The following is a 19769-nucleotide window of genomic DNA, read 5'->3' on the forward strand; positions in this document are numbered from 1 at the left end:
CAAGCCTAAATGAGATGCTGAGTCGGCTGACAAGAAAAATGTGAGAAGTAGTCAACTTCAGAGGGATCAAATCAAGGGACAGCAGCAAGACCTTTCAGGGTTGTAAAAGGACTCAAACTGTTAGGTGTAGAACAAGAATGATGAGTCCCAGAAAACGGAGGTATGACACAAAAAAGTTGTACTTCAAGTTCCCTCAGTAACCCAAAGAGCTTCAATGAAGTGGAACTAAAAGCTCCAAGGTTCTGGGCCACAGTTTTCTTAGCAAATTAGTTCTTTGTTTGGGCAGACCTGTGCTGAGTTCATCCTCATGCTCATAATGTTGTTTCAGGGAGCACACTAAGATGGGACGACACAAAGACCCACAAGAACAGAACACTGCTGTATACAGCATTATAACAACAGGCTGCCCTCCTAATTAATACCTTCCCTCACATGCAGGGCCAGCGGCATGTCACTCACCTTCCTCAAAGCTGGCCTTCTTCTGCCTCACCAGAACTCGGAAGTTCTCAGCAGGATTCACACTTCCAACCTAGAATACACCCACAGACAACAAACCTGCAGATCACTGCTCTTTTTGGCTACACCCCAGGCAAGATGAGATGGCTCAATGTAGCAAGTGTTCTTTTATAAAATAAAACCAAAGATAAAGTAAAGGCCCTTCCGATTCACCTTCATTCCCGGGGTTCTGTTAGAAACTAGCTATCCCTGCCATCTGTACTGTCACTTACCTCCCTTTCTGCAAGCCGACCTCTTTCCAGAGCGGTCAGAAGTATTACTACCCAGTCACCAGCCAGCCCAGCCTGAAGGCTTTATGTGGCAGACTGCTTGTGCACCCCGACACCCAACCAATTAGGAAGGAGAGGATTCTGCAGTGTGGGGTCAGTTCCAAATATATCCGGCCTACTAAGATGACATGAGAAGTAACAGCCTCATGCTTGATTCACTGAACTGCCCCTTTTGGGGGGACGGCTGCCAGCCCTTTGGCATTGAAGTTTTGGTAGAATACATAAACATGCCCAAACTGAAGATGTCTCCAACAGTAAAGGCAGACAATGTGTCAAGGTTTACTGCAATGCTAGTTACGTAGATGAAAATTTTTGCCACACCTTGTGGCATTGTCTGATCATACTGTGTCTTAATCTTCCAGTCCTAACCGAAATAAGGCCTAAGTATCATTCAGCTCACAGGGGAGAAGACAGTGGGGTTCTACTACGGCTGGTAAACTTTGGCACAAAACGTACCAGTTTCCAGCTTGCTCTGGTATAGCAGTCAGAAAAGTTCTCAGAACAAGATAATAATTTTTTTCTTTCACTATAAAACATTGAAATAAAACCCAAATCATTTTTCAGACATTATATTTCTGACAGCATTTCTTTTTGAGGTAGAGAAAAGGCATGCCCTAGTGCTAATTATCCTTCTTAGTGTATTTGTCTAGTAAGGGACAGTCTTTAAGATCCAATGATTCAAAATAGTGCCACTTAAAATAAAGCTATATGTTCAAGTTCCAAGAACCTTCTACTATATAAAGATCTTGAGTATCAGAGGATACTTGGTTTGGGGAAACCCTAAGTTTGTGAAACCTGTTCTGAAGCTGTCCGTGAGAAAAAAGAGTTACACTCTTAAATTTCATATAGTTGGAGTTTAAGATTCGTATCATCAACCCCACCTAGCCTATCATTTTGACTAAACATGAAGCCAACAAAAATGTCTACAAACAGTACTAGCGCTGAAATGCCCCATGCTCTGTGTATTATATAATGCTCCATGCACTGGATAGCACCAAGATAATTCACTGACAGAAGTTCTTAACGGAAGAAGTATGCGATGCGTCTGCATGGTTATATCCTGAAAGGACTAACGAACACTGACGCAATCCCCCGGCCCCAACCTTCCTGAAAGGGCAGAACATACTGGGAAGTTCTGCTTACCTTGGTGATGCTGCCTTCAGCCAGGCTGGAGAGACTGAAGTGAGCTTCCCCATCCTCAGTCTTGAATTTTTTAGAGATGGGTCCCTCTTCATGCCTGGAAAAAAAAATAAATGTTTTTCCTCCCCTTAGAATAGAAAAAATACAAAACCCAGAACCAGTGATGTAAAACTACAACTTTATTTTGCAAGGGTCAGAAATAAACAGCCGCGCTCAGCCGACTCTCCTTTGCAAGGACCTGCATACTGTCCGTTCCCAGCCTCGGTGCTCCTGGGCCTGGTGAGAGAAGCCGGGCTCACCTCACAGCAGGGCAGAGATCACAACTGGCCGGCGCCCCGCCAAGCCCTCTCCAGAGACTAAACTGCAAGCCCAGGGGTATGGAAACTGAACATTTCAGCAAGAAACCCATTTACCCTTCAGATACTGTTTGCTGGTTTCTGTCTCCCAATCGAGAGACTGCTGTGTCCACTAACCCATCTTCTCCATCACCTATGTGAGAGCTTTGGAAGCTTCCTCTCACAGCTCTGAAACTTCCTCGACAATCCTTGATTAAACATGCAAGAGCGTGCTCTTAAGTCAAACTAGAAAAAAAACGCTGTCAAAAGAAAACTTTAAATTCGCTCTTTTATAAACCTAATTCTGTTTTGTGGGACATGTAACAGGGTCCAAAAGCATCTGTTTTGTAAGGAAAAGATAAATCCAAGGAAGTGTATCAAACATCTTGCTTCAAGCCACAGCCCAGCTTTAACAGCCTGTCTTAAAGTCAGGAGGAGGTCAAGTTAATTGCAGAGGAGAAGAAAATCAAATCCAGAGGCTCTGACCATAATCTCCCTTAAGCTACTGAACACAGAGGTACAAGATTTTCCTCCCAGGCAAATGATCAATCTGGGGCAAAAGCAGCCGTCAAGAAGTGGCTGAATGAAAAGGGAAATGACTAACATGTAGTATTTCTAAATGTGATGTGTTTTTGTTCAAACGCCCAACCTTCAGACAATGAGGTATGAAGAAGAGATTATCCTAAAAATAAAGCAAACAATAAGGCATAACCTGGCTCGCTCAATGATGTTTCAGTAACGAGTCTTCCCTTACAGCCTGATGAAAGACTAAAGCAATCGCAGAGCCTCACAAAAACAGGAGTGAAGGTTTTTTACATGACATCTGTCCCATTCCGCATTTGCCTCTTTCCCTTTGAGAAGCACAGGAAAGTGGAAGACAGGACGGGGACCCGGAAACATTAAAGGGGCAAGTCATCCTGAGCTTTCTTCAAGCAGGCTAAAAAATAAGCACAAAAAGCCTTGATGGCAACAAAGGAGGAAAAAAATGTATAAACCCCAGGAAGCACGAAATTCCATCAGAATTTGAGTCCATTCAAAAAAAACAGCCATTTGGCCTGACCTGTGGTGGTGCAGTGGATAAAGCGTCGACCTGGAACGCTGAGGTCCCCGATGTGAAACCCTGGGCTTGCCTGGTCAAGGCACATACGGGAGTTGATGCTTCCTGCTCCTCCCCCCAATCTCTCTCTCTCTCTCTCTCTCCTTTCTCTCCTCTCTAAAATGAATAAATTAAAAAAAATTTACCATCTTAACCATTAAAAAACAACAACAAAAAAACCCACAGAAACAGCCATTTCAGTTAAACTTTGCAAGTTATCCCCATGAGAGAGACATGGTGCTGAAGATCTGGAGACAAAAGAGGTGGATTCTAGGCTCCGTCCCACCACTTCCTAGCGCTGGAGTCTTCCACCTTCTTTAAAATGTTGATTTTGTATTCATTTTAGTAGATCTAGAGCAGTGTTAGTCAACCTGGTCCCTACCGCCCACTAGTGGGCATGCCAGCTTTCATGGTGGGCGGTAGTGGAGCAACCAAAGTATAAATAAAAAGATAGATTTAACTACACTAAGTTGTTTTATAAAGATTTATTCTGCCAAACTTAGCAAAAATCCGACATAAAGTACTTGGTAAGTAATTATTATTATATGCTTTAACTTGTTGTTACTCTGCTTTATAAATTTTATAAAGTAAAGTTACTTCCCTACTTTATAAATCACCATTACTGTGGAACCGGTGGGCGGTTAGAAAATTTTACTACTAACAGAGATACAAAAGTGGACGGTAGGTATAAAAAGGTTGACTACCCCTGATCTAGAGTTTAGTGTCTAGTAGGTTAGTATCCTCTCCGATCTTCAGTTTGCTTCTCAGGGAAACACTATGATAAAAAGTGCCATGAGTATATCAACTATTTACCTATTCTCTTCCAAAAATATGACTTAACTTATCTAGCGGTATGAAGAACCATTAAACATGCAAAGCACTATTTGTAAGATTGCAGAAATCAAAAGTAACTAAAAGTCTACCAAATAAAATTTCTAGTAGCAACATTTACCATGAAAAATAAAACAATACTTTTGGCTTTAGAAATGAAATCTGTAGAAACTCTGGAATTTTTCAAATGTTACTATTCAACTGAGATAGAATTAATGTGCAAGACAGAATTTCCAGAATTAATGACACTGGGGTTATTTTCTGTCAAAGTGCTTTAAAAACATTCTTCTGAGCATGTGACTATTTGGAATAAAAATGGTCTAGTGGGGAAAAACCATGTAAAGCACTATGCTAAGTTCTGTGAAAATATAAGGTTGAATCACACAGAGAATTTCTTAAATCTTCCCAAGATAAGATTCGAGGGAAAGAAAGATAAGAAGATATATATACTAACTCTCCAGAAATGGGCAGGTGGAGGCAGGCCCAGGAAGAAGCAGAAGGTACTAAAAATTTAATATGATTAGTATTCCCAAGATTAAATCATTTAAGAGCATTATTAGAAATTCTACACATACTCACACGGCCTCTGGGAAGCGGGACCGGGCAACGCCTCTCATCCCGCGTTATCTGTGAGGCAGCTGCGCCCTGGAAGGCAGCATGAACCCTGCAAGGTCACAGCATGAACCCTGCAAGGTCACGGTGGACGCCCGCACCTTAAGAGCTGCTGCATTTGGATGTTGAAACCGGAGGTAATTTGTTGTTCTTTCTCCTTTTTCTTTCATAAATATGTATAACTTTTCTAATTCATTTATTTAGACAATCATTTACCTAATACTATGTGTCAGCCACTAAGTTGTGCTCTATACTCTAAAAATACAAAAATGAATGTACAATCAACATCTTGAAAAAGTTTAGTGAAATAAAAAAAATCAATATATAGATAGGCAATTAACAAAACATTGTGGCAAGGAAGGAGCACATGCCTGTGAGAGGACAGCTGGTCGCTGTACTGAGCTGGGCGTGAGGTGCATGCTGGGAAGTAGCGAGAGGCGGGAACAGAAAAATATCTAAGTCACAGACACAGAAACTGTGAGGAAAGAAACTGGTTCTTTAGGTAGCGGATTATAGATAAATACTTCTTTCTTTCTGCCTACCTGAGTTTTCTCATTTGTTTAACAGACTTTGATCTTAAGCTGGGGTCATGAAAAGCCATTAAAGGAAAGGATGGCATCAAGAAATATGTGAACCTCCTGAAAATATATGCAAAACTTAGCAAGTTAGGGTGTTTTCCTGGGGAGATGGTCAGTTTTTTTCAATATGATTATTAAAAGGGTCCATCACATAAGCAGAGACAGAGAGAGAGAGATTAAGAATCATCACGTTAAACAATTTTAGCAAGGGAATAATGTGATGAGATTTCTTTCTTAGAAAACCCCTCCACAGCAGACAGAACGTCCTAGAGAGGGGTTATCTCAGTAAAGCAGGATTAACTGCGGTCCAGAGAAAAGTAAGAAAAGGTAACCTTTCTTCAAATGCTTACCATGTGCTAGTCACTATGCCAAGCATATCGAAATACAGGATCTCAGTTAAACTTCACAACAACCCTATGACTTACCTGCTATTATTTTTTACAAATGAGCAAACCAAGGTCAAAAGGGCCTGCCCTTGACTAATGCACAGTTAGTAAGGGGTCCACAACTAATCCTGGACTCTCATTAACTCTCCCACACAGCCTCCTGAAAGGCAGGTATTTGTCATGGCCACTTGACACAGAGCAACTTGGCAATTGTAACCACTAGTAAAGGGAAATGCTTGGCTTTGATCCAAATTTATCTTGATTCTAAAACCAATGCTGTCAGCCAGCAGACTAACGAAGTTCAATCTGAGGTAAATCTGACACATCTCGGTAAAGCAACTAAGTATGAAAGTAGAAAAGTGACCACTTCCTGGACATTAGGTGTCATTCGCTGAAACCGAGTAGTAGCAGGAAGAGGGGCTTACTGGGAGCGGGGAAGGAGAAAGAAGATGACGAGTTCATTTCTGGACATGTTCAACTTGCAGTAATGACGGACACTTAAGCTCTCTAGTGGAGAGGACGGAAATATGCTAGGATGGACAGATAGGAGTTTTTGAGGACTTGTGTGTGAAATAACCGAAGGTCCTAGAACACGCAGTGACAAGGCAATGCGGCACAGTGGCCAAGTGCAGATTCTGAAGTCAGGATGCTGGGTTTAAATTCCTACTACAACACGTAACCAGCTGTGATCTTGGGCAAGTTTCTTGTCCTCTCTAAGCTTCAGTGTCCTCAACTTTGAGATGGGGTTAGTAAACGAACCTACTTCACAGGATGGCCAAAAGGATCCCAAATGGCAATACATGTCAGGCAAAGCACTCAGCGCACACCTGCGTCCAATCAATGTCAGCTCTTTCTGAGGAAGAGTCCTGCAAACTGTCAACACTGAAGGCAGGTGGGGAAGACAAGGAGCCCCCAGAGGAGCTGGGCGGTAGCTGTCAGAGGCTTAGACAGAAAAACCCGAGGAAGCTGAAGTTAAGGACGATGTACGAGTTTCAAGAGGCAAAGAATAACTGACAATGTCAAGTGCTACACAGAGGTCCAGAAAGAAAAGGTTGCCGAAGACCAGTCTCAGGGAAGCGGGGGGGGGGGGGGGGGGGGGGGGGGGGGGGGCGAGACACTGAGTGCTATGCTAGACCATTCTTCCTACTGGCCTGGCTAATGAAAGGAGGGACGATGGTAGGTAGTAATTAGAGGGAGGAAGAGAGAGAATTATTTCATTTTGTTGTAGAGGAAGGAAATAAAACGTTAATGTGTAGAGGGAAAGGACCTGGGACAAAGGGGAAGCTGAAAATACAGACAGAGGGAAGACATTAGTATTGGACTAAGGCACCAGATGGGACAGAAGATGGCATCTCAGGACACAGGTGAAAGGATGAACTTGGGACAGGATTTTGTACCCTTTTCCACTGAGACAGGAAAGAAGGAAATAGAGGTTGAAGCAATACAGATATGTTTTTACATAAGCTGGGCCAAAAAAACAAACAAACAAACAAACAAAAAAAACCACTGAGAATTTTCCACCCACTGGCCTCTATTTTCTCTACAAAATTATTATCCTCAAGCCGTAGTCATCACAACTGTGCCAGGGATATGACTAAGGCCTGTAAATCATTTTCTCACAAACTCTGTATGCATACTGTGTTAGGCAGTGTTCTGGGTTCTAGAAATACAACAGTGAATAGCATGTATTGCTCAATTAACCCTTTGAGCAGTATAAACATTCATGTACATCCTCGTGCCTCCTGACCATCCAGAGTACGATCGTACATGTGTAAGGCAACATTATAAAAAGGCAAATGTATGCTCTTCTTGTTTCCATAAATTGGTTATCAAACAAACATGACTTTAAGTTAATAAAACTGTAACTAGGACTAATTTCATTTTTTTCTAAAAAAACTCACTCCTGGCCCTGGCTGGTTGGCTCAGTGGTAGAGCGTCACCTGGCGTGAGGAAGTCCCAGGTTTGATTCCCAGCCAGGGCACACAGGAGAAGCGCCCATCTGCTTCTCCACCCCACCCCCTCTCCTTCCTCTCTGTCTCTCTCTCCCCCTCCTGCAGCCGAGGCTCCATTGGAGCAAAGTTGGCCCGGGCACCGGGGATGGCTCCATGGCCTCTGCCTCAGGCGCTAAAGTGGCTCTGGTTGCAACAGAGCGACGCCCCAGATGGGCAGAGCATCACCCCCTGGTGGGCATGCTGGGTGGATCCCAGTTGGGCACATGCGGGAGGCTGTCTGACTGCCTCCCAGTTTCCGACTTCAGAAAAATACAAAAAACAAACAAAAAAAAAAACAAAAAAACCCCACCTCACTCCTGGGGGTCAGCGAGCATGAAAAAGACTCACTACTCAAAGGGTTAACCCTCATGACACCTCTCTGAGACATTCCTTTTACACCTACTTATCCCTGAGAAAACTGAGGCTTATCAACATAAGAAACTTGCACCTAAGGTCACACTGCAGAGCAAGGGGACCAACTCACATGATCTGACTCTGAAATCTGACATCTTAACCAGTAGCCAGGTGAGGTCGGTTGCTGAAAGTAGGTGACAGAGAGTCTTAGAGGATGTGAAAAAGTAGAAAACTTCAGACTATCTGGATAGAGACGAAAAAAAAAAAAAAAAGAAAAAAAAATTTAACCACATATGAGGTAGCTGCAGAAGGATTAGACCTCAGATGTCCTAATTCTCATGTAAGTTCCTTGTCCACGAGATGACATTTTCATTTCAAGCAACATGAAGGGAAGTAATGCTTTTCCATAAGGGTAATATTTAGCACATTTTAGGACTAAATAGTCACATGGTGCTCTTATCGTCTTGAAATGAAGATACCACTTCTTTTTTATTTTTAATTTTTCATTGAGAGGAGGGGAGATAGAGAGACAGACTCCCCCATGAGTCCTAACGAAGATCCAGCTGGCAACCCCCATCTGGGATCAATGCTCAAATCAACTGAGCTATCCTCAGTGCCTGAAGCTGATGCTTGGACCAATCCAGCCACTGGTTATGAGCAAGGAAGAGTAAGAAAGCAGAGAGGGGAAGAGGAGAGGGTGGTCGCTTCTCCTATGTGCCCTGACTGGGGATCAAGCTGGGGACTTCCACATGCCAGCCTGACGCTCTATCCACTGAGCCAACCGGCCAGGGCCAAGAACTGGAGCTTTAAAACAGACAGAGAATAGCCAGATGACTGCGGGGAGACTAAAGCAAGGCTACCCTGGGAAGGGAAAGACTCAAAATTTTATTCAACTGCTCTAAAAGACCGATCCAGAGGGACACAGGTAGATGAGGACAGCAGAGGGAAAGCAGATTTATGGTGATGACTTCCCATGCAGAAGACTTCTCTGCAGACAGACTGAACAGAAACAACAAACTCTTGTGTTAGGCCCACACGTGATAGACTCTTCTGATCCCATAACTGTTTTCTTCCTTTAATTCTAACAAAGCTGGGGCCTGAACCTCTAAAAAGCCACTGAAAGCAGGAAGCTTCCTATTCAACAGGGAAGATAATTCATTAAAATAACTATTTAGGCCCTGGCCGGTTGGCTCAGCGGTGGAGCGTTGGCCTGGCGTGCAGGGGGACCCGGGTTCGATTCCCGGCCAGGGCACATAGGAGAGGCGCCCATTTGCTTCTCCACCCCCACCCCCTCCTTCCTCTCTGTCTCTCTCTTCCCCTCCCGCAGCCAAGGCTCCATTGGAGCAAAGATGGCCCGGGCGCTGCCCCAGGCGCTAGAGTGGCTCTGGTTGTGGCAGAGCGATGCCCCAGAGGGGCAGAGCATTGCCCCCTGGTGGGCAGAGCGTCGCCCCTGGTGGGCGTGCCGGGTGGATCCCAGTCGGGCGCATGCGGGAGTCTGTCTGACTGTCTCTCCCTGTTTCCAGCTTCATATTTAAAAAAACAAACAAACAAAAAAAAAACTACAGCCCTGTAAAAATTTCTGAAAATTACTTAATACTCCTTCACTAGGGTGTTTACACATAATAAGTATTACTTTGTTAATAAAGATACAGCTGTGGGAAGGAATCAAAGAAAGAAATTGTGCTCTAAACCTGGATGTCAGAATACAACCTAAAGAAATGAATTCATCATTTTGATTTTGGGGGGAAAGTTACCAAAAACCAAACCTAAACGTGGTAAAATACATGTTCTACACTCAAATGATTCTAGGTAATCACAGACGATTTCTTAACGGTTTATGTTTTGCTTCGAAGGAAAACTGATACAGATTCTGAAAAGAAGTTGATTAGGGAAAAAGCTTAACTACCTGAAAGTTTGATTTGATTCAAGAATTACATAAAAAGCATTCTACTTCCTTAAAGTACAAATACCTCACTGATGGGATAGCCAAGTATGTCCCTGACACGGGGCCAGGATTTTCATTCTCCTTCCCTCTTTTCCTCCAAAAATCTCACTGACATTCTCTTGACATCTACATCCCAATGAAAACATCTTATGGCATTCACCCCCTCCTCTCATCCTCAGCCCTCTACTTTAAAAAATAGTAAAACTGAGTCTTAGATATTAAAAAACTGTTTAGCCTTCATACACACAGACACACAATTCACCAAGAACTTGATGCTAATTAAAAAGTCAAAAGCCCAGAAGGAGCTCTGCATTCCCAGTGAACAGCAAGAATAAGACAGACCTACAATGGACAGAGAAACCAGTATTTCCAATGCAAGGGCCAAATATCAAAAGGGGTTTCCTGCCTGCCCTGTGGTGGCACAGTGGATAAACCATCGACCTCCAATGCTGAGGTTGCCAGTTCCAAATCCTGGTCTTGCCCGCTCAAGGCACATACAACAAGCAATCAATGAACAGCTATGAGCTGATCAGTGAAGCAACTAGAAGTTGATACTTCTCATTCCACTCCCCCCTCTCTCCTCTTTCTGTAAAATCAATAAAGAAAATCTTAAAAAATAAAAATAAAAAAGGTTTCTTTCTCCCATCACTGTGATTCCACAAACCTACCTACAACCCTTAGTCCCAGAGTCCCAACCCATGACTGCTACCAATCTTTCGTAGTCCAATGTCAAATGCAACCACATCAAGTACTTACTTGTCTTGGAAAATGTCCTGAGCAGTCAGCTGATCCTTTTTCTTGATGACTTCAGTCAGAGGGAACAGGGTCTTTATTTTAGTAAGAGGAAGCTGACAGTTAGCTGTCACCTCGGCGGGGGGATCCAGCATATTCAAAATATGCTGCTGAATCTGGGGCAGGGGCTCCTGGGGGTGTAAAGCTCGGTGCAGCAGACACTGTGGGCAAAGGAGAAGGACTCTGAAATACACGCAGACATACAGTTGGTTCTACTTTCTGATCAGGCAGCCTCCATCTTCAGTGTGGGAGGCTGTGTCAGTCCTACCACGTGTAACAGAGAACAAAGGGAACGGACCCAGATCCACCCTGGTTAGCAGGACACGGATAATGTCTAAAACCGACCGGAACACAGATCCAGGCCTAGGAGCACTGCCAGCTGCAGCCCTCCTGGGAAAGAGCCTCATCTTATAAAAAGAGGCTGATACTTGAACTACTGCAGAATATACGAGGTCTCCTAACACACCTAATTCCAAGGACCTCTGCCAATGTGGGATTATAATATTTTGGTTCTAATTCTTTTACCTCCCTTCAACAGACTGTGCTTTCTCCCCTTTCTGATCTTAGAAAACAATGTGTGATGGATGAGAGAAGGCTAGAGGCGAGCTGCCTGTGCTCAGGGAGTCCGAGGAAGAACTGACAGAGATGAGAATGCTGGTCTGTCCCAGCCAGCCGAGGAGGCTGTCTGCACTATTCCCTCCAGCAGTCTGCGCTCTTCTGTCCATCGCCTCTACTGCCGCTCTCGTCCAGGCCCATCACTGCTCAGTGGGCTATCACCACCGCCACCTGACTGGTCTACCTGTAGCCGCTTTCACTCCTCTACTGCAGCTAACTGAAGTCATCTTAAAACAAGCTGCTTACCACCCTAAAGCTGTACAGGACATCGCCCCGGCACACCTCCCTCACTGCCCCCAGCCACCCTCCTTCCGGTGACTCAGGCTGGGCTGTTCCTGACTCACCTGTCTGCCAAGCCCGCTCCAGACTTGAGGTCCTGGGCTTCAATCTCCCTCTGCCTCTTCTCCCTTCCCCCGGCCTCAGCCCAGTTGGCCCTTTTCTATCATTCTGTTCTTTACTCCATTGTCACCTCCCCTGACACTCTGTGAAGGAGCCTCTCGCCCTCGTCTTACCACTCAGTCATTCTCTATCATTCACCCTGTTTTGTATTCCTTACAGAATTTACCTTTCCAGTTTACTTGTTTAATACCTAACCTTCCCCCCTGAAAGTAGAGATCTCAATTTGTCTTGTTTACTGCTAAATTCCAAGTACCGAAAATAGTGCCTTGCACCTAACAAACACCTGACAGATACTGGTTGAGGAATAACAAGAGTGGGGCCAAGATCAAGGCCGGGGAAGTTTCTCCGTCGCTCACACAAGTGGACATCTGGACAGCAAGCCACTTCCATTCAATCCCCTGTCCTGTTTCCAGTCAACTAGGCAAGGCCCTGGCAGTACTGGTATCTGCCCAGAAAAGTAAACACTCTAAAAGGAGTTCAAAAAGGTAAGCAAAAGGATGGGATACCATTAAAAAGGAAAAGAAAAAATTGAACTATCAATTAATTGATTAGGTTGGCAAACAAGGCTCCTACTATTCCCACCTTTAAACGACTTATACATTAGTAATTCTGAAGAAAAACCAGGGAGCTGAAAAGCTCCTGCAATTTCAAAATACTGTTTCTTTACCATACGGTGTATGATTTATACCACCCCATGAACTGTTTTCCTACACGGAAGAAATGTAAGCTAGAAGTCTCCATTCTGAGAAATAAAAGGTACATCAGCTTAAACAGTAAATATCATCCAAGAGTCAATGTCCTACAAATTCAGAAAACCCTGAGGTAGGAATTAAGTACCAATTTCCTCTAGAGATTTTGAGTGCTGTTCCTTTATTTCAAAACACTAACCACAGTCTCCCTTCTCCACAGTACGTTCGTTTGTCTCAGAGCTTGACATGTATTTTCCTCTCTCCTAATTGCCTGACTTTCCCTTGGGTAGCAATAACATCAGGCCGATTTAATGAGAAAAGGGGAAACCGAAATGATGCCAAACCCTGTGAATCTGCCCTCACCCTCCCTGTGCAGCACCTCTAACTCCCAGTGCTCTCCCCAGGCCACTGAAGACCTGAGACCCAATGTACAAAGCTCTCAGAGATGTAAGCAGTAATCAAGTGTCCAACAGAGCAGAGACCTTTCACATTCTGGAAGATTCCATTTGTCATCTTCAGTTGATATTTCTTGGAAAAAAAATGAGAATGAACAACGGACTAATACTCTATCCAGGCTCCCTAAGACAAACATTTCAGATTTTTAGTATGAAGTCCAGACAATTCTTCTGAATAATGTCACCATCTATAAGTCAGTAATAAAGGACCTACAAGGGACGTTCTAAAGTGCTGACCTCTCATAGCTTCCTAAAAGTCACATTTTATTAAAAAAAATTTTTTTAAAGATTTTATTTATTGATTGTAGAGAAAAGAGAGGAAGGGTGGGGGGGGGCATCAACTCATAGTAGTTGCTTCTCTATGTGCCCTGACCAGGCAAGCCCAGGGTTTGGACCTGGCGACCTCAGCGTTCCAGGTCAATGCTTTATCCACTGCACCACCACAGGTCAGGCAAAGGTCACATTTTAGATAAAGCTAAGCTGGCTACTTACAAAAATTCATTCAATCATAATATCCCAACTCATTTTTTTAAAATGAGGTTATGAGAAAGTGACACTTTTTAGTAGTGAGACGCGCAGATCAATCTTCAATCTACTCATTTCTCTTTTGATTCCTTGATGTGATTTTTACAATTTGAAAAGGCTAGACAAAAAAGCTACAGACCACGTGGCTAGCTCAGAAGTTACTAATATGTTGATGTTAGCAACACTGTAACAATTATTTAAATTTTAACTGTACACTTGACAAAAGATGAATTTTCATTTCTTTCCAAAATTAGAATTACATTAACTTCTTGCCAACAAATTATTAATCTCTCTCTCCTTCTGACCCTTATTCCCAGCTCATTTACCCTGTTATAAATATTTCATTTAAAAAGAAAAAGAAAGACTTCATGCATCCTACATCCTTCTCTAGCCCACCAGGTCCCCTCTCCCTCTTCTCCTTTGTGGGCGAGCTTTCTCCTCCGGCACAGAAATCTGGGCCCTCCCTGTCTCCCTGCAAACGCCGGGCCCTCAGTGTCACTGGAGACTTAACTACACACCCCACGGCCCTCGCCTTGCTCCCCGACTCACCAGTGTGCATGGTGTCTGCTGTGATTCCTTCCTTCCTTCCCGACACTCTTCTCTTCCTGTGTCTCCTAAGACACCCGGTTCTTCTAGTTCCTTCTACTTCTCTGACCTTTCAGGGGTGGGGGTAGGGGAAGGTTGGAACTTTTTTTTCTTTCTACAGTTCTTACGTTTATCCCTAATTGTCCACTTACACGTTGGTGTTCAGGACTGTGTTTTCTTTCCTTCTCACTCCACTTACTCTCCTAGGTGATCTCCCTTCTTTCTCTAGCTAAGGGAGGGAGATTCTCAAACCTAGTCAGTCCTGAATGCTCTCCTGGGCTCTGCATCCCAACTCCCAACTTCCCGCTGAGTGCACACACTGGGCTAGCCAATAGTGTCGCACAGTTAACACCTGCAAAGCAAATGAACCACCTTCTCTGTTCATTCTATACGTCTTATCCCAGGGATTTTCAACCTTTTCTATGTCATGACACACATAAACTAATTATTAAAATTCTGCAGCACATGAAAAAACAGGTTTTTTGCCAATCTGACAATCATTCACACCAAACATCTATTGTTCTGTTGGCTATTGTTGCCAGTTCTTAATAGCTCTGACAGATAACAGTGCCTGGGTGCACGGCTTGTACCTGGTCACTAACCCAACACTGTCCTGTCCCCTCCTCTTCCACCTGGTCTCCCCTCCTCAGCACTGTCAGCCTTCTGGTCAACTTCCCGGGTTCCCTGAATCCAGTCCCCACCTGCCAATTCCTGTGGCCCCAGATTCAGAAATTCATATTTTATACTTTAGTCACTCTTTAATAATTTTATACTATACCTTTTTATCAGTCCTCTATCCTACCTTTAATTATGAAATTTTTGACAAATTTGGCATTGGAATACTTCTTCCCTAATAGTGATTATTATACAATTCATAAAACCTCTACTATTTGTGTACGTACACACACACACACACACACACACACACACACACACGGTCTCATTCACATAAAATACAGGATAAAAGCCTGGAAAACATAGAAGAACATGCCTTTTATTATGCCATCTTGAAAAAACAAGAGCCTTTCTCCAGAAAAAATAAAATTAAAAAGTATCTTAACTTGACTTCTTTCTTTCTAAAAACTCAGAGTATTTTTCTTTTTTAGTAGGAAAAAAGGTGACATTCTTCCATTAAACAGATAAAACTCAGGCCCTCAGAGGATAAAAACATTTGTTTGTGACTGGCCAATTACTCTAATTTTTCACTCAGTTCTCTTTCATTCCTTTTCTCACCTGAAATAACCTCTGAAATTGAGGATTTGGAATTTTGGTGGTTGGAAATAAGTCTTCAATGGTGTCCTCCTTTTCATCTTTCTTCACCAAGCTCATGGAGTCAATCAAAGCATCAACAGCATTCAACTGAGCCTCTGCAGCAAGGATAAACAAAGAAGCAGAAAGAAACAGGACTATTTCCATTACTTTCCAATAAAATAAATGCTTTCCATTCACAGCTCTTCACAGCAATACTAGCTGGGTACCTAGGCCTGGCTCTGCCGAAGACAGTCTCTAGTTATGCAAATCATTTACCTGAGTCTGTTTTCTTATTTGTAAAAATGTTATTTAGAATAGCTGGTCTCTTAGGCAGAGGCAGATTAAGGTCAGTTGAGGCCCCAGGCACAGAAGAAAATATTGAGCCCCTTACATTAGAAAAAAGTGTAAAGTTGGGGTTGTGCAGGGCCCTTCAGAAGTCGGGGCCCAGGTAACGCGCCCAGTGTGCCCGCCATTAACTCCACCTCTGTTCTTAGGTCCTTCCCGGCTCCACTGTTCAGTGAGCTTTGACAATGGAATGTCATATCAAAAGCAAGAGTCTGTTCCAGAGGAATGCACCATGGCCACATAAAACCCAGCTTGTAGGGCTATTCAAATAGTCAGAATTCAATGAATCAATATAAAAAAAAGTAATTAAAGGAGAAAAATATAAAAAGAAAAAAAGGAAAGAGAAAACCCCTTTGGTAATGAAGCATTAACTTTGTAAGGATTTGGTGTAACTTGTGCCCAAGTCTAACAACTTAGCAGGAGGACACCACTGGACCTGAGTCACAACCCCCCCAGGTCAGAACGAGCCCTTCCCTCTCACAAACATCACAGCACTAAGCACAGGCCACACATGTGTGTACACATCTTCCCCCTTCTCACCCAACCTCTAAAGATCCTTAAGAACGAAAGCGTGACTCCCCTTTCTGTACGCCTCTCCTAACAGCTAACAGAAAGCTCCTCAGTAAAGATCTCCCTCGTCAACAAACACAGCCCAAAGCCATGTGGATGAAGGCCACTCTCCCAGATGTCCTTCCAGCTCAGCTGCCCTGCGAACCGTCCTTTCTGCTGATTCGCACAGCAGTGCAGCTGTTCGAAACCGAGGTGCTATTTTTGGATCATCCACAGTCACTAGGCAAAAGGTTGAAAAGAGTAAGTGGTACCTAAAATGTCCGTTATGCTTCCATTTGTCACCTTTTCAAATTTCCCTTTTGAACAGCTACCACAAATGAAAGAGCAGACAGATATTTATCGCATTTGTGGACACTCCAGGGGAGCCTCAGGCACCGGCACAGCCTCAGTCTTAGGCTGTCTACTGTGCACCCACCTGGCTACGGTGTCGCCTGCCTGGAGGTGAACACACAGTGATCTTCATTTGCCGTTACAAGCTAGAGTCAGGCCAGACCGCTCCAGCGCTGCACATCCGTACAGAAATGGCAACTTGGGAAATATGCCAAAGCGTTTTAATAATACATTTTTCCAGTGGAGAAAATGCAAACAAAAACATGTTTTTGTTTTGTCACAGAAAATAAATCAACAGATCAAGAGATATTGAATGTTTTAGGTCCTGAGTAAATGATGTTATGTCCGTGATTTCTCAACAAAGTTCTCTTTATCACATGTTCTACTGATTTAGTGTTTGCAATTATTAAGAGGTAGAGATAGAATACTTTGACACGCTGAGCTTCTGTGCGTTCTGTACGTACAAAGTCCACGCCTGGCTTCACCATGATGTGGAGACTCATTTCCAGGAGAAGGTCCAGATACAAGCCCTGGAAGCCCATCTGCTTTTGCCTTTTCTGCTGCACACTTCTCCCAATGGTCTAACCAAAGAAACAGACAGAGGGAACCCAGTCTCGAGACTCGTCTCACAATCCCCAGCCCTACACTGACACAGACACGGAGCTGTAAACTAAACATGCTCTCTGCATTGGGCCCACCGTTACATTTTATTACCACTGTCTGACCCGGGGGGCCCTCTGGAAGACAGACCTGTGTCTGTGACAATCATTCCGAGTAGCACCCTGACATCTGCAGCCAGACACTTAATAAAAGCCTTTCCTCCTGGAAATAAGGAACAATGCAACTTGGCCTGTTACTGTCATCTACGAAGAAAGGGCAAAGAGAGGTGGTGCCCTCCAGCAGGAACTGTTTTCGAGTCAGTTACAATATACTTTATGTGGGACACTCAAGTCCCACGTACGACACTCCAGGCCAGCTCACTTCGGCAGAGGGCACACTTCTGCTCACAACTAGAGAATGTCCATCCGTTCCTGGCAAGCTGCTCCCTCGGTACACGCCCTGTCAGAGGGGGAGTCTGGAGAGAGCTGGGAGAGTCCGGGCAAACCTGTCCCTCCTCCTGGGAAGACACAGGACGAGCCAGCCCCCTCAGCGCTACTGTGTATGATGTGTCCCTCCTCCTGGGAAGACACAGGATGAGCCAGCCCCCTCAGCGCTACTGTGTATGATGTGTCCCTCCTCCTGGGAAGACACAGGATGAGCCAGCCTCCTCAGCGCTACTGTGTATGATGTGTCCCTCCTCCTGGGAAGACACAGGATGAGCCAGCCCCCTCAGTGCTACTGTGTATGATGTGTCCCTCCTCCTGGGAAGACACAGGATGAGCCAGCCCCCTCAGCGCTACTGCGTGCAATGTGACCCTCCTCCTGGGAAGACACAGGATGAGCCAGCCCCCTCAGTGCTACTGTGTATGATGTGTCCCTCCTCCTGGGAAGACACAGGACGAGCCAGCCCCCTCAGCGCTACTGTGTGCAATGTGACCCTCCTCCTGGGAAGACACAGGATGAGCCAGCCCCCTCAGCGCTACTGCGTGCAATGTGACCCTCCTCCTGGGAAGACACAGGACGAGCCAGCCCCCTCAGCGCTACTGTGTACGACGTGACCCTCCTCCTGGGAAGACACAGGATGAGCCAGCCCCCTCAGCGCTACTGTGTGCAATGTGACCCTCCTCCTGGGAAGACACGGGATGAGCCAACCCCCTCAGTGCTACTGTGTATGATGTGACCCTCCTCCTGGGAAGACACGGGATGAGCCAGCCCCCTCAGTGCTACTGTGTATGATGTGACCCTCCTCCTGGGAAGACACGGGATGAGCCAGCCTCCTCAGCGCTACTGTGTATGATGTGACCCTCCTCCTGGGAAGACACGGGATGAGCCAGCCCCCTCAGCGCTACTGTGTATGACGTGACCCTCCTCCTGGGAAGACACGGGATGAGCCAGCCTCCTCAGCGCTACTGTGTACGATGTGACCCTCCTCCTGGGAAGACACAGGATGAGCCAGCCCCCTCAGCGCTACTGTGTATGATGTGACCCTCCTCCTGGGAAGACACAGGATGAGCCAGCCACCTCAGCGCTACTGTGTACGACGTGACCCGGATCCAGCCAGCTCCGCTCTGGGAAACCTCGCCCCAACCAGGGACGGCAGGCAGGTGACTTCCCAGGAACAGTTTGTGTTTAGAGCCAAGTGGAAATAAACTCACCAGAAGATGTGTAGAGCCAAATGGAAATAAACTCACCCGTGGGAGTAAATTTCTTAGTATTTTTCAGGGATGAAAACATGTATTGCCGCAAGTCTTCCATGAAAGGCAGCTGCACGTACACTAAACACTAATGAGACAGAAAGGAGGTAAAAGCAAAAACAAACAAATTAATGGAAAAACATAAAACTCCCAAATGCTGTGAGAGTGGCACAACAGAGACGAGACGGCTCGAGGCCGGTCCACGGGAAGCAGTGTTCTGCGTGCCGTGATTAGCCCTACGCCACGGCAGACGGGACAGAGACCGCTGCACATAGAAGACGCACTTCAGAGAAAGACGGTCTAAGGTACCTGCAAAATGCATGACCAACACAACAAAGGGAGAGCCAAGGGGCCTGGGAGGCTGACGTGCAAGCCGAGATACCTGCTCTCGTTTCCAGCTCTGCCACAGTCACTTCTTCGAGAAAGAGGAAATGGAATGCACTGAATTTCACAAGGATCACAACAAAATCACATCCCCGACCTTTACCCATCATAAATAACGGCTGCTGTAGAAAACAGAGGTCATCTCTACTCCCATTGGGTTCTGAGATGTCAAAAAGGATGAGAACGAAGAGAAGGTCACTGGACTGGGCAAACAGGAGGTCACGGCTAACCTGTACCGTTCTGATAAAATGGTCCTTTATATACTTATATTAACTCACGTTCTTCCATTGCAACTGGAAAGTGTGCCTCACAGGCAGCAACATCAGCACTGCTTAGGGGTTTGCGAGAAATGCTGAATCCCGGGGCCCACCCCGGACGCACAGAACCAGAATCTTCACTCTGACAAGCTCCCCCAGGGACTCCCATGCACATCTTTTAAACAGTTGAGAAGCACTGTTTAGGATAAAGAAACTGAAGGGAAA

The 19769-nt window shown here is 44.9% G+C and overlaps 1 protein-coding gene across 1 annotated transcript in view; it reads right to left on the reverse strand.

Annotated features, from left to right (window-relative positions):
- The window catches only part of XRCC5 (X-ray repair cross complementing 5), a 93139-nt gene that overhangs the window by 42505 nt on the left and 30865 nt on the right, over positions 1-19769 (reverse strand). The window contains exons 12-16 of the mRNA XM_066232446.1: positions 18901-18991; positions 15347-15480; positions 10810-11006; positions 1929-2022; positions 460-529 (exon numbers count right to left, since the gene is read on the reverse strand). Of these exons, the coding sequence (XP_066088543.1) occupies positions 460-529; positions 1929-2022; positions 10810-11006; positions 15347-15480; positions 18901-18991 (586 nt within the window). The remainder of the gene's footprint in view (positions 1-459; positions 530-1928; positions 2023-10809; positions 11007-15346; positions 15481-18900; positions 18992-19769) is intronic.

Source organism: Saccopteryx bilineata, chromosome 5, assembly GCF_036850765.1.
Source record: "Saccopteryx bilineata isolate mSacBil1 chromosome 5, mSacBil1_pri_phased_curated, whole genome shotgun sequence".
In the NCBI taxonomy this organism is placed as follows: Eukaryota; Metazoa; Chordata; class Mammalia; order Chiroptera; family Emballonuridae; genus Saccopteryx; species Saccopteryx bilineata.